Here is a 26044-nt window from a genome sequence, read left to right on the forward strand (position 1 = left end):
GGGATGATAATGGATTGGAGAAATTAGTAAATTCTTTAAAGTGAAATGAATGATTGTTAGAAGTTACTTTTTATGAGAAAGATTATTATTAGGAGATTTTTAAAATATTTACATGGGACTTGAGATAACAATACTACATATGCGCGAGGCTGCTTTTACCTTATACAATAATGCTCAGGCTCCGGCATCGCTGCACCACGACCGGCCCAGCCAACACGATACACCAGACTGCTCGCTAGCAACAACTTACTGCTACAACTACACAGTTCCTACTGCAGTCAACACTGCTCTCTGGTCTGAGATTCTCTTATGCCTTACATATTGCAGGCAGCGCGTGAGCAATACATCGAAATTACATCTGCTCGGACCTCTTACATAACCCTGCACTGTGGGGGGGGGGGGGGGGGGGGGGGGCAAAAATTTGGCTGCGATGGTGAGTCAATTGGACTTGCCATGAGCAACAAATTTTTCTAAAATCTATTTAGTTACTAAGCCTACAGTCACAGAGTGTATACATTATTGATAAGTGCAGAACATATTAAGTAATGAAATAGAGTGCACACGCACTGAGTACAGAATATATCAAGAAATGACAAAAAGTATACGCAATGAGTACAAAAGATATTAACAAATGACAAAGTGCACACGCACTGTAGAAGTCTTTAGCATATTTACAACATATCATGGAGTGAAATAAAGTGCACATGCAATGTAGAAGTTTTTAGCATATTTAAATAACATATCATGGAGTGAAATAAAGTGCACACGCACTGTAGATGTCTTTATCATTTTACAAGAATTTAAACGAGCTGTATATGTCTTTAGCATGTTACAAGAACTAGGAAAGGAATGGGAAGGATAGCATCATGGTTGTTGCACAGTAGGTTGCACGTAGCTGCACTGAAAGTCTATATCTTTCTACAGAAGCACAACACCAAGTGAGACAATCTGAAGTTCTCTTCCCCGAAGTATTAATCAGTGCAGCCAAGACACTGAAATGTCATCATTTTGGTAGTACATTAGGTACACCAAACAGTGGGACCATAATAACATCTCCATCGTTCAAGGTGGTGGACAGGATGATGTGTGAACACCACATTCTTGTAGAATCCATACCCTCACATCAACAGAGAATTAGTGCAAAAACCAAATATAGTGCTCCATGATCTTGAGGATGGACAGGACAAACGGATATTGCAGTAATTTCTGGTAATTAGGTTAGTAGGTGAATGACATTAAAGTCTTATGCCAGTCATCATTGAGAATTACACTAGTCCAGGGCTTCACAACATACGTGCTCGCGGAGCAAACTGTGAGCAGCAAGGCGCAAGCACGGAGCAGCGCGAGCACGCTACCCCCACTACCGGACCAGAGCGGAGAGTGGGGAGAGTCACGTGGTGCACACAACAGCTGCCGCCAGTCAATGTAAATCCGCGGCCTCCTGCAGGGATATCACTCACGAATTATTACTGCGACAAATGAAACAAATAAAGGAGAATGTACACTTGTCACAAAATTTTATTAGCTTAGTGTATGCCTCTACATTCGTATTAATTTGTGAACTATTACACAATAAAAGGTGTCACTGAAGTGGGGGATTCTCGGTTAACTTGCACTTTTTGCCGTTTATAATTGCGTCTATGTTCGGAGTAATTGTTCTTGTGCATCGTAGGCGCAGCGTGCAGTTTAAATTTCGATCAGACAATGCGTTTCTCAGGCGCGTCTTGTTACATTTCATTGCAGAGAACAGTTGTTCACAAACATTCGTGGAACCGAACATTGATATTATTGTAGCCGCCAGTTTGTGCAAACGAGGAAATGTATCCTGAGGGAAGTGTCTGTAGAATTCCATAATGTTTTTCTTGTTCTGAAATTTGTCTCTGTATTCTCTTTCACACCGCAGGTCAATAATTTCTAGTTGCAGCTCAGGACGAATCTCTTCAATATTCGCTGAATATGGAGAGACCAGATCAAAATCACTGTCTAGTGCTGTCAGATCTTGAAAGCGTTGATCAAATTCTTCCTTAAGGGCAACTAAACTATGTGAATAACGTTCACAGTCTTTGTGAACATCTTGCATGGATGATAATTTAGGAAAATGAGCTAGATTTCCTGTTTCCAGCTGACTCACCCAAAGTGTCAATTTCATTTTAAAAGCTCGGACTCGATCTATGAAATGAGTAATTAGCAGATCTTTACCTTGTAGTGAAATGTTCAAAGCATTCAGATGCCTAGTTAAATCTGCTAAGAATGCGAGATCACATTTCCATGAAGGCTCTTTCAATTCAGGTACACACATGTTATTTATTTCCATGAACATATTTATCTCATCTAACAGGCAAAAAAATCGATTTAATAACTCGCCACGACTAAGCCAGCGGACCTCGCTGTAATAAGGCAGGCTACCACACTGATTTTCTACATCCTCAAGGAAGCTTTTAAATTGCCTGTGTTGTAGCCCATGCTTCCTTCTATAATTGGTTGTACGAACAACAACAATCATCACATTTTTTAGAGTGATACTCTTTGCACATAAGTTTTCCTGGTGGATCACACAGTAAACGCCCCATATTTCATTCGGCACGGTCAGTTTTTGCATTTTCTCCTTCAACAGCGCAACGAAACCTGATTTTTTCCCTGTCATTGCTGGTGCACCGTCTGTAGACACTGAAACTGAAGAATTCCTCGACAATCCTATATTTTCAACACTTTCTTCAATACTACTTAAAATACCTCCGGTTGTAGTGTTCTTCATGGCTACTACATCGAGGAGCTCCTTCCTCACATGAAGATCTCTTTTAACACCTCTAATAAATATGGCAAGATGCGCTGTTCCAGTGATATCAACACTTTCGTCCAGAGCTAGAGAATAAGCCATAAAATCTTTACAGATATTTGCAAGCTGGCTCTGGACGTCGTCTGCCATGTCCTGTATGCGACGCATAATGGTCATGTTAGATAATGGCACAATCAGAAACTGTTCAACTTGAGATGGACACAAATGTTCCGCTGCAACAACCAAACATTCTTTTATTAAATCGCCATCAGTTCAAAAAATGGTTCAAATGGCTCTGAGCACTATGGGACTTAACATCTGTGGTCATCAGTCCCCTAGAACTTAGAACTACTTAAACCTAACTAACCTAATGACATCACACACATCCATGCCCGAGGCAGGATTCGAACCTGCGACCACAGCAGTCGCGCGGTTCCGGACTGCGCGCCTAGAACCGCTAGACCACCGCGGCCGGCTCGCCATCAGTGAAGGGGCGCAGGGATTTTGCTAAAAGCAAAGCAATTTTGTAACTCACTCTGAGAGCTGCCTCAGTTGATTTTTCTTCGTCGTCCAGATCTTCTTCGGATAGCTTTCTTTTAAGTTTAATAACTTCCTGTGCGCGATCTGGTCCATCACATTTTCCACTTCCGTAGTCTTTCGTGTGGTACGACATATAATGTCGCTGCAAATTAAATTTCCTAAAAGAATTCTGCGTTTTGTGACATACTAAACATTTTGCAACATCATCTTTTTCTGTAAACAGATACAATTCCTCCCAACTGCGAAAGCATGGTTGGGGTTACACAACGGCGGCTTGACATGATTCTTAACCAGCGAAGTGACTGTTAGAGCTGTCTTAGTACTTTAAACGTTACACAGTCGGCGTGATTTCAATAGGCAAGCTGCGGCCCTATTCAGATGTGCGCGCGCATTTCCCCTCCCTCCCCTCCCTCCCTACTCCGCGACCTTGCACCTGCTCGCGAGCACGTGCCTGAGCAGACGCGAGTACTCGCGCTCAAAACCGGCCAGTTGTTAAGCCCTGCACTAGTCTATCAACCGATTTGAGTAATTGTTGGCACTTATTGCCTAGTTACTAAACATTTCTGTACTATGTATGGAGTATTACAGAACATTATTCATAAGTCATCTGATTACAGTAAATATTGGCACTCATTGGCCAGTTACAAACCATTTTTATGCATTATTCAGAAGTCATCATTCAAAGCAAGAGTTAATTAATGGCTTAGCATTTATACATAAGTCATCATATTACAGTAAACAGTGGCATTCATTGGCCAGTTACTAAACATGTAGCAAGTACTGAATATTACAAAACAGTTTTCATAACTCATCTGATTGCGGTAATTATTGGCACTCATTGGCCAGGTACAAAGTATTCATATAGTTTTCCAAAACTTTTTTCAGTATTATTCAGAAGTCATCATTCAAAACAGGAGCTAATGAGTGTAGCATCAAGCTACTGGTATTCATATATGATATCATGTAAGTGACATAAGACAAATTTAAAATATAAGACATTGGAACTATTATTCAAAGTCTGTATTAGAATAATACATAGACATAATGGAATCAATACATCAGAGAAATTTGCGTTACATTTAGGACTAGAAATATATCTTAAACTGGTAGCATTATTTGGTTGTATACCGGTAAAAGCTGGGACTGGTAATAGATTTTTTTGTGCTAGCAATGCATTGCGTTGAGATCGATAATTAATTGCTGGGGCATGAAAATATTTGCTTTTGACTTATTGCTGGAAATAAGGATTAATAACATCATTCGTCATGAGTCAGCTGTAGTAAGGTTATGAAATAAGTAGAGTATATGTGATCACATTCATGAATGATACACGCAAATGGGTAAAAAAAATGCAAGTACTAGAACAGATTTAATGCTAACTGCTTATAGCACATTAATTTCATGAATAGCTTCTCCTGGAAAAAATACAAAATGGATTATTGAGCTGAAAGAAGAAACGCATATTATGCTGAAAAGTAGTGAACTTCGAATTAACAGGTAATGAAACGTGTACTCAATATGTATGTACTCTAGCTGTCCTTTCCAAAACATTCAGTCATTATACCATGCGACATAAGACATACTGTCAAAACGAACTGCAACAAATACTTAAATAACTACATACCATTTCTTAACTAACAGTAAATATATAAACGTCATCATTATCATCATCTGCAAAGAAAAACTTCATTATTCATATTACCATAACTTCATCACTATCATCACCTGCAAAGAAAAACTTTATTATTCACATTACCATATTCTTGATATAACTATTCATCATCATTTATTATCATCTGCAAAAAAAGACACTACATTATTCATTATTCATATTACCATTTACTTCATGCAACTACTCATAGTATAGAGTTTCTTATTTATAGCATATTTCATCACTAAAACTAAGATGTGTAGTTCTGTCTGACAGTCTGCATCAATCGCCTTGTATTCTGAAAGAAAAATAATTAGTTAAGAGTGCTATCATACGATGTGTATAGTATATTCTTGTTAATGCTTGTTAATTCTGATCCATTTACTCTTCATGACAAGGTATTGCATTTTCTTTCGTTCATTCCGAAGGTGAAATTCCCATTTCATAGTAATCCACTGTGGTTTGTTTAATTTATTTCTTTTACACGTTATTGCTTTCTGAAAATGATGAATAAGGATTAATATCTTGCATTTAAATCATATACTCATTAGATAAAAACTTGTTTCTAGTGATATAATTAAGCATACAGCATAGCATGACAGAAAACGTATTATGTAAAAAACATAGACAGTTTTCAAATGCAAAAAAAAAGAAAAATGTACACAGAGTATCATAATGTAGTAGCAAAAAAATGTAAAATAGTCAAGATATTGAAATATCATAAGGAAAAATGTCAAAGTCAACTGGTGTTTGTTATATCTTAAAGATTTCGTAGTGCATACAAACAAAACAGGAAAACAATCATACATACACGAAAAATGGAAAATGTGCACGGTCTGATATACAACGACAAGAAAAGCGACCTGCTAACCTTACCTTGCGGGGCACTTGCCAGGAAAAAATATGATAATCATCAGTAAGCAGTCACATAGATAGAATTGCATAAGTGGTAATAAAATATGTAAGTTTATCTGGAAAAATGTGCATGGACTGATATATAACGACAAGAAAAGTGACCTGCTAACCTTACCTTGCGTGCACTTGCCAGGAAAAAATACGACCATTATCAGTAAGTAGTCACATAAATATAATTGCTTAAGTGGTCATATAAATATCAGGAAATGGCATTACAGTATGATGTGATAAATCGTAAAGTATATTCATTCAATAAAGGGTTTAATATTGGAGACATGATGATGGCCTTTGCTTTTTCTGGTTCTCAAATTTTCGACATGTACTACATTGGGGTGAGGAATGCTGCGAATTATATATGGACCTGCGTATAGAAGCTCAAATTTACTGCATCTACTCTTTCCTCTGTTGGATAAATAATGTGTGCGTACTAATATCTTCTGTACAACGTGAAAGTCACGGCATGTACAAACCTGTTTTTGCTGTCGTCTCCGGCGCTCTGCGGCACGTTTGATGTTGTTGAGTGCAATGTCAATTATTTCATGGTGGCGTAGTCGACGAGATGTAGGAAAGGATACTAATTCTTTAATTTTGTTAGGTGGTTCAACATTTTTCAATATAACAGTCGGAGATGGCATAGTAGATTCATTTGGTATGGAGTTAATTACATCCTGGAATGAGAGTATGTGTGTATCCCAATCAATATGTTTTTTATGGCAGTATATTCTACATAGTTTACCAATTTCTTTCATTAGTCATTCACAAGGGTTCGAAGAAGCGTGATATTTGGATATATAGATCGGAGAAATGTTTCTAGCTCGTAACATACGTGTCCATATAGCAGATCGAAACTGTGGTCCATTGTCGGAAATTACTTTCAATACATGCCCTACATGAAATAAAAAATGTTTTACAAATGCATTCGAAATAGATTTAGCAGTTGCTTTGCGTAACGGAGTGAAGGTAACAAATTTCGAAGTGAGTTCAACAGCGACAAAGATGTAGCAAAAGCCTCTATTAGATCTTGGAATCGGACCAAAAATGTCTACAGCGGCCATGTGTCTCAATTTAACGGGTACAATGGGATGTAACGGAGGAATATGTGAAGTCGTGTCTGATTTAGCTTTCTGGCAGATTTTACATGACGCTAAAACTCGTCGAATACGTTTCTCGATGTTGGCAAAATAGCAGTTCTGTCTCAGTATAAGAAAACATTTTCTGGCTCCATAATGTGCGTAACTTAAATGAGTATACCAAATTAATTTGTTAACAAGCTCGTCAGGAATACATAATAACCAGTTGTTGCTGTCAGGGTGAGAGCGGCGAAACAGAATATTATTGCGTACAGTATAATGGTTTCTAATGGTAACATTATTCTTATCTTGCCAAAACGTTTAATGTCTTTCCACACGTTGTCTTTGCTCTGCTCTTGTGCTATGTCTCGTAATGATGCCGAAATAAAATTTTCGAATGCAACTTGTTGAATATACATGACGCTAGAATTTGCTTGGCAGAAGTTGGGTGCGATGTCTTGCTGATTGTTGCTGAGAGAACGGGATAGTGCGTCTGCTACAACATTTTGTGTACCGGGAATGTGAACAATTGTATAATTAAATTCCTGTAAATAAAGATTCCATCTGCTTAATCTGTCGTGTGTAAATTTTGCAGAAGGTAAAAACTGCATAGCTCTATGATCTGTGTAAACGGTAGTGTGTCTTCCATAAAGAAAATGCCTAAATCTCGTAAATGCCCATACAACACATAATGTTTCAAGTTCTGTAACAGAATAATTGCGTTCAGCAGGTGACAGAATGCGACTCGCAAAGGCGATGTTTTTAATTACTGTAGTACCGTCTTCTTCAGTTTCCTGAAAAATGTGTACACCTAAGGCGGTGTTAGAACTGTCGGTGGCAATGGAAAAATTTCTAGTAAGATCTGGGTGTGATAAAAGAGATGCGTTCAACAAAGCTTGTTTTAGACTGACAAATTCAGAATGTGCGTGGCTATCCCATAACCAAATAGTGTTTTTACCTGTCAACTGGCACAATCTAGGGGTGTCTAAAGCAGAGTAATGAATAAATTTACGGAAAAAGTTAATTGATCCCAGAAAGCTGCGTAATTGTTTCTTCGTCGTAGGAACAGTAATGTCACGTAAAGCTTGAAGTTTTTCCGGATCAGGCGCAATGCCTTCTGCTGAAAATACATGTCCAAGAAATTTTATGGAAGTTTTACCAAAGTGCGATTTGCTAAGATTAACTGTGAGTCCTTGTGCACGAAAAGTTTGTAACAGTTGTTCAAGAATCAGATTGTGTTCAGACCAGTTAGCTTCTGCAATAAGAATGTCGTCTACATACATTGTGATTTTGTCTTTAAGTTCTGTCGGAAGTATAGTATTCAATCCGCGAATAAACGCTGCTGAAGAAATTGTTAAACCGAACGGTAATTTACAAAATTGATAACAGTCTCCAAAACAGAGAAATGCTGTGTACTTTCTGCAGTTCGGATGGAGCTGAATTTGCCAAAATCTCGATTTAAAATCTAATGTGGAATAAATAGCAGTACCATGAAATTTCTGTAGAAGTTCTTCTAGTGCCTGTGGACGATCTGTTTCATTAATAATAATGTCGTTGATGTGACGCGAATCAAGTACGAGGCGAAGTGAACCATCCTTTTGCTTAACAGTATGGAGCTGGTTTATGTACGGACTAACTGCCGGTTCAATAATTCCTTGGTCAAGCATACCTTGCAATTCTTTATTAACTTGTTCTCTGTGAATATAAGGAATGGGATAATGTTTGGCTTTAAATGTGTCGTGCTGTTTAACTTGAAATTCATACATAAAACCGGACATAGTACCAGGGAAGTTGTAAAAAACTGGAGTTTGCTGTAAAAGACTTTTGCGTAGCTCTGTACGTTCGTCGTCTGTATTTGCACTGCTTTGCTTTGCTTTATCAGAAATCATTTGCATAACGTCATAGTTGGCTTCATCTGGAGTATTATAGTTGTGTACGTACGTATCTGTGAACAATGTCAAATGACAGTCTATGTAACGCGATGTAGAAATGACCTCTGTTCGATTAATTGTTTGTTCTTCTACGGATAGAGAGTGCTGAAATTCTAATGCCACTTGTACATTTTCATCCTTTAACATTAAATAGGAATTTTGAATGTCAATAATTGCGTCATGTTGTACCAAAAAACTCGTACCTAAAATAACGTCTATTGTCAATAAGGGAACAATCCAAAAATTTGAGTGAAACGTATGACCTGCAATACAAAATGATAAGTGTGTCTGTAATTTTACATCTACTCCTTTACCAGATACTGCTCCTTTTACTTTAGTTTTACCTAATGGTAACGTAGGATAGGTATTCTCTTTGTTACATTCGTTGAAAGTTTCCTCATTTATAACTGACATAGGTGATCCAGAATCGATTACTGCTGAAAATTTGGATGATCCAATCTTTACTTCAATGATAGGGTGGGAAATGGTTTTTTGAATAACAGGTTTTTCATGCAAAAGAGTTTCTCGGATGTCGTCAAAAGTAATAACATTTTCGTGAACATGATTCTCTGTGTCAAAAGTACTGCTTGCGTTGCTGGAAGATGCAACCTGTACTGTATCTAGTCAAATTCTTTCTGACGTGCTGTTATTTGCGGGAGGATGCTGTGGCATTTCGATTATTTGTACTGTTCTGTCATTCGTCCTGACGTATTACGTTCGGGATGATATCTACTGTCTGGTTCATTCATGATAATCTGTTGTTGCGGTTGATTATGCTGCTGGTAAAACCTACTGTTATTAAACGTACGCTGAAAATTGTGCTCATTACTTTTACGTCTGTCATGATAGTCATTGCTATACGGCGCGTTGCGATAGGTATTGAAATGATGTGTCTTCTGTACGTAGTGATTTCCTTGTTGCTGTGCGTTACTATTTGGCGGAGCCGACGCTATACGTATAGGCGGCGAAACATTAAAGCTTGGTTGACCTTGCACATTTCATTGTTGGTTAGGTATGCTAACCGCCTGGTTTTGTTGCTGTTGCGGGGAAAAACCTCTATTGTTACCAAAATGTGTTTGCTGTTGCTGATGATTTTGACGATACTGTTAATTAAAATTTTGGCTGTTATTAAAATTACGCTGGTAGTTCTTGTCATTTCGTGAGTGTCTAATGAAAACTGTCACTTTCAGGTAAAACTTGTCATATCAGGTTTTCTTTAGTCATTTCTAATCCTAGATAGATTGATAGTTGAAGAGTTGTTTTGATAGATATAAAGGATCGTAAAAGAGAAGGCAGCAGTGCAGAAAACTAAAGAGGAAACAGCACTACTATGGCTCGGGGCCCTGTGCACGCTACGGCACATATTCATCGAAGTGTAATGAATCCCCTGAGTTCATTTACGCGCTGCAAATAAATTTTAGTTTCTGCATTACAGGCAATACCGGTGAAAATTCAAAAGCGAGTTGTTGTATCCAGTCCAATTCTAGTTTCTGCATTACAGGCCAAGCTGGTGAAAATACGAAAGCAAATTGTCGTATCCAGTCCAAAGCGTGACTCTGTGTTCTGTCATTATTAAGTACCTTAAATTTTTTCACGGTTAGAAAGTGCTTATAATCAAAATTGTCTTCTCTGAATGTCTGAACTGGTTCAGGATTGTATGATAATCCATTTGTCTGTGACTGTTCGGAATCTAAGTCAAGTACTCTCTGTAAATTACCTAAATTACACTGGCTGTGTGAGTGCGACAAATGTTCGGAAAGTGGCGTATGTTGTGACGTGTTAGAGACTGCAACATTTTTCATCTCTGTCACTTTAAAACGTTCGTCAATTTGGCTGTTCTGTTGTTCAAATTTCGTATCTACTTTCGCATCCAGCGTGTGTGAAAGTTCTGCTGACATTAATTTAAACTCGTCGCGTAACTGTGTTGCGTTTTCAGAACATTGTTCAGTGACTGCAATACTTTCATCTCTAAGTAATTTCGTTGTGGTTACACGTGTACTACTTAATTCTTGTGCAACAGATCTATTTTCTTCACTACTGTTCCTAGCACAAGCCTTAATTTCCTCACGTAATTGTTCTTTAGTGTCATGACGTTGCACGGTAACGGCTGTAATCCTGTAATCTGTTCACTAAGTTGTTTGTTCTGTTCGTTAAGGTTGTCGTGTTTTTCATTCGACTGTTTGAAACTTTCATTAAGTTGTTTGCACGATTCAATAAGTTGTTTGAAATGGTTGTCGTATTTTTCATTAAGTTGTTTGAAATGGTTGTCGAATTTTTCATTAAGTTCTTGTTTGAGATTTTCATTATTTTCATTAATTTGTTGTTTGAGATTTTCATTAAGTTGTAGCAATAATGCCATAACTCGATCCATGCCAAAATTAGCTGATGTATTCTCTGTGCTGTGTGATGATGTATCTGTATGTGTCACGTTTTGTATAACCATTTGGTCATTCTGTGTTTCTTGAAAAGGTTTACCAATCGGATGTGCACTGTTGGCCACTACATCAGAATCAAATAAATCTGACGTATTCTGACTACATTGTTAATCTTCGTGGAAAAAATTTATCTGTTCACAATCCAAATTTTGCAAACCGGGTATGTCAAACTGGGCAGTGTTCATTGTATCAGAACGTGCCGCGTCATCAGTTGTTACATTTACTGTGGACATAATTGAATTTGTTTGTTCATCATTAGAATTAAAATCATTACTAGTGGTCGGCACGCACTGATTATCAGTAATTAGAGGATTATCGCTATTACACTGAGTGTCGCAAGTATTATCGGTCAAATTATTCGAGTCGGCTATTTCACTCATTGCACATCGCGATGTACTGTTAACAGTTTTTCGCGGCGTTTTTCACAAATCAAAATGAAGTCCAAAATGAAACAAAGACGAAGCAAAAATGGAACAAACACAATTACAACAAAGAGCAATAAATTGCCGATGATCTGTGAAAGAAAGAGTGACAAATTAGTAAATGCGTTGCGCCAGATGCAAACTACATTTAAGTAAATAAGAGCAGATATATAACTGACTACTTCTCAGAAATTCACAAAGAAATACGATCCTGGCCGGTTGTCGACAAGTGTAACCTCCGCACAACCTCTCAACAGTAAATAATATAATTATGTCGTTCACATTCAGTGTAACGTCCCAACAAAATAATTCCCGTAACCCGGTAATAATACAATGTAACTAACCTCTCAATTAAATTGTCGCTCACTTATGACGTTTCAATAATTGACTTTGAATTTAACCTGGTAAATTTTGGACGTCAGCAGTGCTGCGTCATGGCCCTGAAAGATCATTCTGAATAAAAAAGAGAAAAATTCTTACCTCAATGAAGTCGCCGGATAACGCATATATATCTGCTCTTACAATAAATTTTTCTGGCGCAGCCCCGTGCAATGCTGGCCGATAGATTTGTCATTTATGAATGGAAACAACTGATTTTTCTTTTGCAATAATCGGGATGATAATGGATTGGAGAAATTAGTAAATTCTTTAAATTGAAATGAATGATTGTTAAAAGTTACTTTTTATGAGAAAGATTATTATTAGGAGATTTTTAAAACATTTACATGGGACTTGAGATAACAATACTACATATGCGCGGGACTGCTTTTACCTTATACAATAATGCTCAGGCTCCGGCATCGCTGCACCACGACCGGCCCAGCCAACACGATACACCAGACTGCTCGTTAGCAACAACTTACTGCTACAGCTACAGAGTTCCTACTGCAGTCAACACTGCTCTCTGGTCTGAGATTCTATTATACCTTACATATCGCAGGCAGCGCGTGAGCAATACATCGAAATTACATCTGCTCGGACCTCTTACAATATGCATGAACAAGTAGGACAAAAGGTCAAAAATGCGTATGTGGCTGTACTGTACAACTAATCGTTGAGATAAGAAATGAAAGTATTTGGTTTTATTTTGCCATGTTATGTGCCTGATGATTCGTTACTCTGAAAATTCTGCCCACGTGTATGGCAGGGGTTGCAAAGACACCACAAGCTTTTGCGCTCGACCTAGTGGGTTCTTTCCTGACCTACGAGTTTCTTTGTGTTTCAGCTGAGTAAACCAAGTTAATGTAATTGGCATTGTCCTATTCCCCTTTCACATATTTTATTGTTCTAATATTTTCTCTTGATCGCTTCTTCTTTCTGTTATCGCGGCTCAGCAACAAATAGAGCAAACCACAAACGTAAATTCCTCTCTTGTTATCACAGTAGTGCCTTCTTGATTTAACACATTCGTACGTCGTCTGTCATGTCACACTAAACTAAATTTGATGAATTAACTTTCGATGATTTATTCATGAAGTTAGAGAGCCTTGGAGTTCTGCCGGTACTGACTGCTGGGGAAATTTACCGTCAAACGAAGGACGCCCAGTTAAAATTCACCTGCCTCTCTTTTCTCACTATTTATCATCCATGGCACAGTGGTTAGATTTACTAGAAAACACAAGGTAGTTTTTCAACAGCAGCCCAGTCTAGAACGAAAACAAATAATCTGTCTGAGACATGGAGCCGCCAGTAGTTTAAAACTGAAAGATTCGCTTTATTATTTGAGCCCAAAGTACTGACCTCTTTCAATGCACCACTAATACGTTTGTTGCAGTGAGATTACAACTGGGAGCCGAAGGTGTGCCAGTGACGTTCTGGCGGAACGCCACGGCGGGCGGTGCCGTCTTCAACATCACTGGCCGACAGGCCGAGGACTGCGACCCATTCGAACGTAAGTGGTGCTCGAGTTGCCTTTCATGGGAAAGGAATCTTCTCTCTCATTCACACATACTTTATGCAGTTAATGCTTCAGCTTTTATTTAATTAAGAAAGTACCAACACTGCATGACAATAAAACCCCTCCCCAGTAGTTTAATTAAGAAAATAAGAGAAGCACCCAGAGGTGGAGAGGATAGGTGATATTATTTTAGTGAAAACAAAATCGAGTCAAACTTACAAAGAAATCGGCAGTATGAGTCCACTCATCAGTATGACGTAACACTCCCTCTGAACTGGATGCATGCACTGATACGGTTGGGAATGGAGTCAAAGTCGTTATACACTACCCTGAAGCGAGCTGACATGCAAAGCTTATAGGTGACAGCATAGGTGGGGGTGGTGGGATCACTCATGGGAAAATTCCTGTACTAGGGGGTGTTAGAGCTGCACCTTTTTGAGATTGAATTCAGCTGATAGGTATTCTTGCTTAAGGGAAGTCTCCCTAACAAAGAAACCACTTTCGACAAAGCTTAGGTATCCGAGTAATGAGGGTATTAGAGATAAAGTTAGTGAAATGCTTATAGATGTTGACTCTGAAATTATTGCTGTATCTGAACACTTCTTAAATGAGGAGATAATTCAGAGGCTTCCTTTACCAGGATAGAGGTTGGCTGGCAACTTTTCTAGGAGCTCTTTGCGGTGTGGGGGAGTAGCCATGTATGTGAAAAACGGTATCCCATTTGAGTCAATTGATGTTTCAAAGTACTGCACTGAAAATGTGTTTGTATGTTGTGCAGGTGTGGTTAAATTTAGTGGAGTTAAACTTCTAACTGCTGTTGTTTATAGATCCCCAGACTCCGATTTCACAACATTTTTGCTAAGCTAGAGGAGGTGCTTGGTTCACTTTATAGGAAATTCAAAAAGTTAGTAATATGTGGTGACGTCAATTTTAATTGTATAAGTGATTGTGCAGGGAAAAGGATGCTGGTAGACCTCTAATTCATATAATCTTATGCAAACCGTATTCCTTCCAACGAGAGTGCAAGGGAACAGTAGAACAACCATAGACAACATTTTTATTCGTTCCTCATTGCTAGAAGGGCATTCTATTAGCAAAAAAGTGAATGGCATTTCAGATCATGATGCACAAGTTTTAACTCTAAAAGATTTTTGTGCTGCAACACATGCAACACATGTTAAATATAGTTATCAACTTTTTAGGAAAGCTGATCCAGTTGCTGTAGAGACCTGTGTAAACCTTATCAAGGAACAAGAGTGGCAAGATGTTTATAGTGCTAATACAGTAGACGATAAATATAATCCTTTCCTCAAGACTTTCCTCGTGCTCTTTGAAAGTTGCTTTCCGTTAGAACGTTCAAAACAGGGTACTAGCACAAACAGGCAGCCTGGGTGGCTGACTAGAGGGATAAGAATATCCTGTAGAACAAAGTGGCAATTATATCAAAACGTTAGAAACAGTCAAAATCTAAATGCAGCAGCCCATTACAGACAGTATTGTAAGTTGCTTAAAAAAGTAATTAGGAAGGCAAAAAGTATGTGGTATGCAGATAGAATAGCTAAGTCTCAGGATAAAATTAAAAACAAATGGTCAGTCGTAAAGGAAGTGGCTCGTCTGCAGAGACAGGTCGTGGATATAGAATCAGTGCGTAGTTGGAATGTCCGTGTTACTGATAAGTCGCATATATGTACAGTATTTAATAATCACTTTCTGAATATAGCAGGTGAACTAAATAGCAACCTAGTCCCAACAGGGAATCGTATAGCGCTTGTAGAAAAAAGTGTTCTGAGACTATTACCTGAAATGCTCCTCCATGATACTGACAAGAGGGAGATTGAGTTAATAATTAAATCACTAAAGACCAAGAACTCTCATGGATATGACGGGGTATCTAGCAGAATACTGAAGTATTGCTCTATGTATGTTCGCCCAGTACTTAGCCGTATCTGTAACTTTTCCTTTAGGAGTGGTCGGTTTCCTGGCCGATTAAAGTACTCGGTAGTGAAGCCACTTTATAAAAAGGGAGACAGGGATAATGTTGACAATTATAGACTTATTTCTATGCCATCGGTGTTTGCTAAAGTTATCGAGAAGGTTGTATATACAAGGTTACTGGAGCATTTAAATTCACATAATTTGCTGTCAAATGTACAGTTTGGTTTTAGAAATGGTTTAACAACTGAAAATACTATATTCTCTTTTCTCTGTGAGGTTTTAGAGGGATTAAATAAAAGGTTGCTAACGCTAGGTGTTTTCTTTGATTTAACGAAGGCTTTTGACTGTGTTGACCACAAAATATTACTGCAGAAGTTGGACCATTATAGAATAAGGGGAGTAGCTTACAATTGGTTCGCCTCGTACTTTAAGAACAGAAAGCAGAAGGTAATTATCCGCAATATTGAGAGTGGTAGTGATGTTCAGTCCCAATGGGGCACTGTTAAGTGGGGCGTTCCCCAAGGGTCGGTGCTGGGGTCACTGCTGTTTCTTATTTATATAAATGATATGCCTTCTTATTACAGGTGATTCAAAAATATTTCTGTTTGCTGATGACACCAGCTTGGTAGTGAAGAATCTTGTGTGTAATACTGAAACATTATCAAATAATGTAGTTCATGAAATAAGTTGGTGGCTTGTGGAAAATAATTTCATGCTAAATCACAGTTAGACTCAGTTTTTACAGTTTCTAACTCACAATTCAACAAGAACTGATATTTTGATCAGATAGAATGGGCATATTATAAGCGAGACGGAACAGTTCAAGTTCCTAGGCGTTCGGACAGATAGTAAACTGTTGTGGAAAACCCATGTTCAGGATCTTGTTCAGAAACTAAATGCTGCTTTATTTACCATTAGAACAGTATCTGAAATAAGTGACAGGTCAACACGAAAAGTAGTCTACTTCGCATATTTTCATACGCTTATGTCATATGGTATTATTTTTTGGGGTAATTCTTCTGATTCAAAAAGGGTATTTTTGGCTTAAAAAAGGGCTGTTCGAGCTATATGTGGTGTAAGTTCGAGAACCTCTTGTCGACCCCTATTCAATAGTCTGGGAATGCTGACATTGCCCTCACAGTATATATTTTCTTTAATGTCGTTTGTTGTTAGCACTATTAGCTTATTCCCAAGAGTTAGCAGCTTTCACTCAGTTAATACTAGGCAGAAATCAAATCTGCATGTGGAATGCACTTTCTTGTGCAGAAAGGAGTGCACTATTCTGCTGCATCCATTTTCAGTAAGCTACCACAAGAACTCAAAAATCTTAGCAGTAGCCCAAACTCTTTTAAATCTAAACTGAAGAGTTTCCTCATGGCTCACTCCTTCTATTCTGTCAAGGAGCTCCTGGAAGAACGGAAAAATTAAGAAAATTCCATTGTTACATTGTTGATTTTCTTTATTTAAACTTACGAATTGTCGCCTGAGTACGTTTCTTGTATTTCATTTTATCTGTTTCTACTATCGTGTTATAATTTCATGTATTGACTCGTTCCATGATCATGGATACGTCTCCTTAATTTGGTCCCACGGAACAATAAATAATTAAATAAATGTAACTATTGCAACTGGTCCATTGTATAGTTGATACTGGTACTGGGGCGTAGCTGACGTACGAGCTTGTCCCAAATATGCTCTATTGCGGACTGATCTAGGGATCTTACTGGCCACAGAAGTATCTCAACATCACCCACAGAGTTCATGGAGAGACGTGCCATGTGTAGACGATCATTGTCTTGTTCAAAAATGGCACATCTATGCAGTCTCTTGAGAGGTAAGACATGAGGATACAGGAAGTCCGTGACGTATCCTTGTACCATTCGAGTCCCCTCAATCACTGGCAGCCGTAACCTATAGTCATACTCGATTGCTCCCCACACCACGACTCTAGGAGTAACACCTACCTGTATATGACTCTCCAAATTATTGCAAGAATTGGACCTCTCCCGACGTTGCCGACCTGCTCGCCGACAGTGGTCATCCATCAACCATCCATGCTTCCAGGTCACGCCGCCACTCCAAACGCAGCCGTTAGTGTAAATTGCAGTCAATGCAAGGGACGATAATTCCCTTGGCTGCTGCTGGTTTCCGACCAATGGTGCGGAATGACGAAGAACGCTGGCCTGATTGCAGGCGCAGATGCGAAGAGATTACGATATGCTTGGTTCACAGTATGGCGGTCCTCCCTTGTGGTGATCAGCCGTGGTCGACCACACCCTTGACGAGTATGCCTACCCTCACAATCCGATGCTGTCCCACTTTCGGCCACCGTCACATTCGAATGCGCCACTAATCGGGATATTGCACGATTCGACCAGCTGGTCAAATGGAGACTCACAATGGGCCCACTTGCGAACGCTGCCATGCGTCAATAAGGCCATCTCACACAAGTAATAGTATCTCCGTGTCCGTTACAGTGATGAATCAACACCCGACGCTGTTCAGGCCCTTATATACCCTAGCACGCCTGGTAACAACACTGAACGCTAATAAACTCTGGTGGCCTTTCTATCTCTCATAGTGAATTGTAGCTCTCACCATTTACATATCCGCCGAAGGTGTATACGTTACGAAGTTACAGTGACATATGGAAGTATTTCTGGTTGCTTCACTTTGTCAGACAGTGTACATGTATCGATCCCTGCCGACGCTTATGCAGTCGTCACAGACCGAGCATGGGCTTAGAACATTGCTGGGCTATTTGTTGTATGCTGGCACGCTGGTGCTATATAAACGAAAAAGAATTATTCGAATGGGACGGAAATCGGTAGAGGTAATGTACATATACAGACACGCTGAAGATTAGAGTTTCAGAAAAACTGAATGATTTATTCAAGAGAAGGAGCATCAAAAATGGATCAGGTCAATAACATGTTGATCCACGTCTTGTCCTTATGCAAGCAGCTGTTCAACTTGATATTGACTGATGGAGTCGTGGGATCCTCATGTTTAATAGGTGTTTTAGATCGTCAAACTCCCACTTAGGTTGGTGGGCCCTGACCGTAATGCTACAGACGTTCTCAATTTGGGAGAGATCAGGTGAACTTACTGGACGAGGTTGGGTTTGGTAAGCACGAAGACAAGCAGTAGAAACTCTCAGCGTGTGCGGCCGGGCATTATCTTGCTGAAATGTAAGCTCCAGGATGGGTTGCCACGATGGACAACAAAACGGGTCGCAAAATATCGTCGACGTACCGCTGTGCTCTAAGAATGCCTCAGATGACAACCAAAGGGGTCCTGCTATGAAAAAAATTGCACATCAGACCATCACCCCTGGTTATCGAGCTGCATGGCGGGTGACGATCAGGTTGGTTTTACAGTGCTGTCTGAGGCGTCTCCAGACATATCTCTGTCCTGGAGTCTCATTGCAGAATTGTCTTTAGTGATGAGTCCCGCTTCGAACTGAGCCCCGATGACCAGCGAGGATGTGTCTGGAGATTCCCCTGAGAGTTGTAGGGTACAAACCTGACTGTCGCCCGATACAGCCCGATAGCCAGGAGTGATGGTTTGGGACGCCGCTTCCTTTCATAGAAGGACCCCTTTGGTTGTCATCCACGGCGCCCTTATAGCACAGCGGTACGTCAACGATATTTTGCACCCTGTTTAGTTATCTTTCGTGGCAAGCAATCCTGGGCATACATTTCAGCAAGATAAATCGGCCTGTATATCAGTTTTCTGACGTTTGAATCGGCCCGCCTCCAATTCCTTTCCTCTGCCAATCTTTTCATCCCAGAGTAGTAATTGCAACCTACATCCTCAGTTATTTGCTGAATTTATTCTAATCTCTGTCTTCCTCTACAGTTTCTCCCTCTTCAGCTCCCTGTGGTACCATAGAAGTTTTTCCCTGATGTCTTAACATATGGGTTATCATCCTGTCCCTTCTTCTTGTCAGTGATTTCCATATATTCCTTCCCCCGCCGAATCTGTGGGGAGCCTTACCAGTCCACCTAATTTTCAACATTCTTCTGTATCACTACGTCTCCAAGTGCTTCGATACTCTGTTTTTCTCACAGTCCACGCTTCACTACCATACAGTGCTATGCTCCAAACGTACATTCTTAGAAACTTCTTTCTCAAATTAAGCCTATATTCGACACTAGTAGACTTCTCTTGCCACAAATGCCTTTTTTGTCAGTGCTAGTTAACTATTTATGTCCTCCTTGCTCCATCCATCATGGTTATTTTGCTGCCTAGGTCGTGTCGTGTGACTAGGGCCTCCCGCCGGGTAGACCGTCCGCCGGGTGCAAGTCTTTCGATTTGACGCCACTTCGGCGACTTGCGCGTCGATGGGGATGAAATGAGTAGGATTAGGACAACACAACACCCAGTCCCTTAGCAGAGAAAATCTCCGACCTAGCCGAGAATCGAACCCGGGCCCTTAGGCTTGACATTCTGTCGCGCTGACCATTTTTCTTTTTTCTTTTTTTAATTGTTCTCATTTTGTTCGTTGTATTTGTTCGATGCGGATGTCCCATGACACCCGTTCAAGTTCAGTGTTGAGCCGTTGACTCAGTTTTTTTATTACAAAGGGCAGCTAACCCTCTGACCGAACACGCTGAGCTACAGTGTCGGCGACCACTCAGTTACCGGGGGCGGACACTGCGTAGATAGCAGAATTTGTTATCAAATTCGCCATCACCAGTTCTGATGTTAAGTTCCTTGCTGCTATCATGTCTATTACTTCTAATTACTTTCGTCTTCTGTTTACTCTCAATCCATATTCTGTACTCAATAGACCATTCCAACGAACAATCCTGTAATTCTTCACCCTCCCATCAGCGTACGTTATCCTTTCACCTTGAATTGTAATCCCACTCTTGATATTTTATTTCAGTTATTGCTTCTTCGGTGTATAGATTGAACAGTAGTCACAGTAAAAGTTATCACTGATTAACGAGTAGTTTTCATTTTGATTAGGAGTCACTTAGATCGTCTATGAAAAGAGCGACATACTCCGTCACTACAAAAATTCTAGACTGAATTAATAAAAAAAAAGAGAAAAGGTAAGATGGTGGTTTTAATGCTCCAGGCGTTCTTCACAGTCTTCCCCTACTTGAGTACAACCCACGTTCATACAACTATTTGTAACTGCCAGAGAAGTCCTACGGTCTTGGCGAACCATCAGGCATCCGTTTGCACTTTGAGGTTTTGCTGGAGGTTCGTACAGATGCACACAGTCCCGTCATCGGTGATAATTTTTCAGTGAAAAAAGTCCGCGTTTTGCATCTCTTTCAGATCGCGACAAGTGTCTACGTGTAGTTCTTGTTCGGGAGTCAAGGTGCGCAGGATAAACTTTGCTGAAATTTATCTCTTCTACAAAACATTCTGGAGAAAGAATTGGACACTTGATGTAGCGATGTTCAGTTCGTCACTTCATTGAAATTTGTGACACAACAATGTTGACACGCTACCACTGCTTAACACTGCTTGCTTACAGCTGTCGGATGCACATTTGTTGTTTAGAGTTACTTGTTCAAGCTACTCCGTAGTTACTGCCCTGGCGTCGATTGTGCACCAGGAGTAAAATCACTTTCGGAACTTATTGGACAGACGGCGTATGTCTATAATGCCAAAGAGTCCATCAGCCGGATCTGTTCAGGAAAACATTTTTGATGGTATTAGTAATCTATTAACATATTGACTGACTGATACATTGACAAGCATTCATTGGCAATATAACTTGTGTCCACATGTTATACAGTTATGTTACTTAGAGTCAATAGAATTTATGTATTAGGTCAGGTCAGTTACTGTGGCTTTTGTATTGTTTGAAACATGTTTTTCGACTTTTCACGGCATGTATGTGAACGCACAGTGAGGTTGGTAACATGTTATATGCTTTAGAGCATCAGGGAGCCATGTTGGCGAAGAAAAAGTTCTTTAATACTCATGCTAGACCACTTGTTAGCACCTGAAGATGGCCCACTGGTCTGACAACAGCCAGTTGTCTTGATGAAACAAACAGAATTTTTGTTGACAAAGTAACAGTTACGATGGAAACCAAGTTGTTAATCTGTAATGCAGTGGAGACATCAACGTAGGCAACGCGTCCGCTAACATTGACGACGCCGGCGACTTGGTTTTGGTACTCGGTTTCATTTTCTCTCCACTGAACGCAGAACTGTCTAACGTATTGCGTGTGCACCAACTGCAGGTGTCGTTCCTCGCTATTCCAGTCTGTCAGTTACAAACTTATTTTAAATCAAGGAAGCCTTATTACGAATGTCGAAACATCCGCTAAATTTGTTGTTTAATGAATTACTGTATGTATCGATATCCTAAGAACGTTATGAGCCGCTTTTATACTTGGATTTTTCTTGCGTTGTTGTTGTTCTTCGTATTATTGTTGTTCTTATACTTGTTATTATTACACGAATTTAATTATTCTGTAAACCATCTACTTCTCTTTTATATGAAAGGAAGCGCTTTGCATCATGGTTGTTTTTGAAGTTAGTTGTGTACTACAAAACTTTTGCTTTGTTTTCCTTTCAGTGGACGTCCCTCTGCAGTGACAAAGTGGTGAGGCGTCTGATCCGACTTCGCTTCTGTACTTGCATACGTTGTGAATGAAACACGTTGCATCAGATCTATAAGAGCTATTGTAAATTATTTATAATTGGTAAGACTTGTTTGAACAGAAAACTGACTTCACCCGTGTTGTGTATCGCATAGTGGTAATGATTCAAAGTCAAAGAAATCTCATTTTTGTCAAAATTCTGAAAGCAAATACAAATAAATGTTATAACTTGCAATATCGTTTACTCAATAAATATTATGCTTTTCATAAAAATTATTCTTAGATTTTGAGACTGACATTTACAATGATGTACCAATTACGAATTTATCACACTGTTGCATATTGATTTTTACTGACGTTTCTCATGTAACAAATGAACCGCGAAAACTCATCACCACTGGTTTAGACCAAATTTTTAGTATTTGAACGGATTGGTAGAAATGAAAGCGACAGAAGTGGGAGCTCCAGACGACCAAGAGTCAAAAGAAAGTAGCATTTTTGCCGCAGGTTTGACGAGGCATGAGCCACCTATGTTAGCATAGCTTCCTGGAGCGGCTGGCGCCGCCGAAAACATTCAGAACGATAATCCGGGCATCGTGAGGTCGTGTTGAACGCTGGGGCCTCGAGCAAAGTCGACGTTCCGGTACTTCCCAAAGGTGTTCCATTGGGTTCGTTGTGTTCATACCTAGACTCTTGACAGGCCAGTCAGTTTCAGGAATATGACTGTCCACAAAACATTGCCTCTCAGACGTTGCTCTCCGACAGGGTGCATTGTGATGCTGATACAATGATCTTTTCCGAATTGTTCCTCTAGCATGCGCGGTACACAACCCTGCAAAATGTCTTCATATCTTTCTGAATTTAGAGTTTTCTTCGGCGCAATAACAGGACAGTACCCCGACCACGAAAAACTCCCCCACACCGTAACATCACGTCCCGCGTACTATACTGTTGATACTGCACAGGGTGGCAGACAGTGTTCTCCAGGTATTCGCCATACCCAAACCCTTCCTTCAGATTGCCGCAGGATATACTCTCATTCCTCGGTCCAAATCAGTAGTTTCCAGTCATCCACTGCCCAGTAACGTCACTCTTTACATCACCTCGTCCATCGGTTAGAACTGACTACAAAAAAGTGTGACTTACGATTAGCTGCTCGACAATTGTACCCTTTCGCGCAGCCATTGTGCTAACTCGACTGCTCGTAGCATTTTGCCACTCAAGAGTGATTCCTTCCGCTGGCGGAGTTAGTTGAGATACAGAGACTAGTCTACTTCTGAATTCACTGAGTTCCCTTTCGCTGGTGGATGTAGATGACATCCAATAACGAGTCTACTTATCAGCTCACCTAGCTTTCCTAATCGAATTATTCCGCTGTTGCTGCTTCTCTACTGCATCACAGTCCACTATACCGGCGGGTCTGCCTCTCGTGACGTCTAGTGATCAATTCTGTGTTCTGTACGTGTGTTCGGATACGTCTGATCGGGTGCTGTAGGAGTAGCTGATCCAGCAACACTGGAATCGTCAGCAGAACTAAGAGGGAACACAAACTGAAGAGACTGCGTAAACATTTATACTGTTTTGATTCGATTATCGGCACTGTTTTCTTTCTGCAGCAATAACTGTAGAATTCCATAAGGTGACAGACTCTGTTCTAAATAACCAATGACGAATGTTATGGTCACCAATTTTCGTTGTGCGGTGGCATCGCTTTACGTTTTCAAGAATGCGCGATGTCAGTTGGATTTTATTTATTTATTTATTGCACTTATACTCTGACAAATTACTTTTCTTGTTGATGCAATAATTTAACAACAGACGTAATTATTGTAGAAATTTATTTTATTTTATGAACTTCTATGTGCTACCAGTTTCGGCATTATATTGATGCCATCTTCAGGCCCCACTCGTCATAGTCGTAAAACCGCTATACACGGAAGGAGCTATATAACTGGATCCGTGAATCAATTCGTCTTGCAACAGCTCTTGGTGGCCAGGCGACACAGAAACCTCTCAGCCTGCAAGATCCGGAGAATCACAGAGGTTGGGATTATTGATAGATGGGAGCTCCAACGTTAGGAGCGTTATGGGGTCCCATAGGGACATCGCTGCCAAGAAGAGAAAGACAATCAATGTGCACTCCGTGTGCATACCGGGTGGAGTCATTCCAGATGTGGAAAGGGTCCTCCCGGATGCCATGAAGAGCACAGGTTGCAGCCAACTGCAGGTGGTTGCTCACGACGGTACCAATGATGTGTGTCACTCTGGATCAGAATAGATTCTCTCTGGTTTTGAGCGGCTGACAGAAGTGGTGAAGGCTCCCAGTCTTGGTGCAATATGAAAGCAGAGCTGACCATTTGCAGCATTGTCGACAGGACCGATTGCGGACCTCTGGTACAGAGCCATGTGGAGGATCTGAATAAGAGGCTCAGACGGTTCTGCGATCGTGTAGGCTGCAGATTCTTCGGCTTGCGCCAAAGGGTGGTTGGGTTTCGGGTTCCGCTGAATAGGTCAGGTGTTCATTATACGCAGGAGGCGATTACACGAGAAGCAGAGGCTGTGTGGCGTGGACTGGGCGGTTTTGTAGGTTAGAGGGTCTCGGGAAAACACAAGAAGGGCTTCAGTCACAAAGGGTGCAGACCGAACACAGGAAGAACGAAGATACAGGAACCACTGATATAACAGTTGTAAATTGTCGTAGCTCTGTTGGGAAAGTACCACAGCTCCAAGAGCTAATACAAAGCACTGATGTTCAAATCGTTGTAGGCACTGAAAGCTGGCTAAATCCAGAGATAAGCTCGGCAAAGAACCTAACGGTGTTCCGAATGGATAGCCTAAACACAATTTGGCGGTGGCGTGTTTGTTGCTATTAGAAGTAGTTTATCTTCTCGCGAAATTAGTATGGGCAGACGTCATTGTTGGCAACCGGAATATAATAATAATTGAATCATTTTACCGACCTCCCAAATCAGATGATACAGTTGCTGAAAGGTTCAAAGAAAGCTTGAGTTTGATTTCAAACACGTACCCGACTCATACGATTATATTTGGTGGTAACTAATTTACCCTAGATATGTTGGCGAAAATACATGTTTAATTCCGGAAGTATGCATAAAATATCATCCGAAATTGTGCTAAACGCATCCTCTGAAAATTATTTCGAGCAGTTAGTTCATGATCCCACGCGAATAGTAAAAGGTTGTGAAAACACACTTGACCTCTTAGCATCAAATAATCCTGAGTCGATAAAGAGCATCAAAACTGATACAGGGATTAGTGAACACAGGGCTGTCGCATCGAGACTGAATGTTGTAACCCCCAAATACTGCAAAAATAAAAAAAATATACCTATTAAAAAAAGCAGATAAAAATTCACTTCCTGAGAGACAATCTCCACTCATTCCAAATTAATAATATAAGTGCAGACCAGATGTGGCTTAAATTCAAAGAAATAGTATTGGCAGCAATTGAGAGATTTATACCAAATAAATTAACAAACGACGGAGCTGATCCTCCTTGGTACACAAAACGGTTCAGAACACTGCTGCAGAAACAACGAAACAAACATGCCAAATTTAAACAGATGCAAAATCCCCAAGAATGGCGATTTTTTACAGAAGCTCGAAATTTAGCGCGGACCTCAATGCGAGATGCTTATAACAGTTTACACAACGAAATTGTCTCGAAACCTGGCAGAAGTATGTCAGCGGCAAGAAACAATCAATACCTTCTCTGCGCGATAGCAATGGAGATACTATCTAAGACATTGCTGCCAAAGCAGTTACTAAACACAGCCTTCCGAAATGCCTTCACAAAAGAAGACGAAGTAAATTTTCCAGAATTCGAATGAAGAACAGCTGCCAACATGAGTAACGTAGACGTAAATACCCTCTGA

General features: G+C 40.0%; 1 protein-coding gene across 1 annotated transcript in view; it reads left to right on the forward strand.

Annotated features, from left to right (window-relative positions):
- LOC126263462 (uncharacterized) overlaps positions 1 to 22279 on the forward strand; it is a 165507-nt gene extending 143228 nt beyond the window's left edge. Inside the window, exons 8-9 of the mRNA XM_049960555.1 lie at positions 13515 to 13631; positions 22125 to 22279. Coding sequence (XP_049816512.1) covers positions 13515 to 13631; positions 22125 to 22144 — 137 coding nt within the window. The 3' untranslated portion in view covers positions 22145 to 22279. The remainder of the gene's footprint in view (positions 1 to 13514; positions 13632 to 22124) is intronic.
- Positions 22280 to 26044: the final 3765 nt, after the last annotated feature.

Source organism: Schistocerca nitens, chromosome 6, assembly GCF_023898315.1.
Source record: "Schistocerca nitens isolate TAMUIC-IGC-003100 chromosome 6, iqSchNite1.1, whole genome shotgun sequence".
In the NCBI taxonomy this organism is placed as follows: domain Eukaryota; kingdom Metazoa; phylum Arthropoda; class Insecta; order Orthoptera; family Acrididae; genus Schistocerca; species Schistocerca nitens.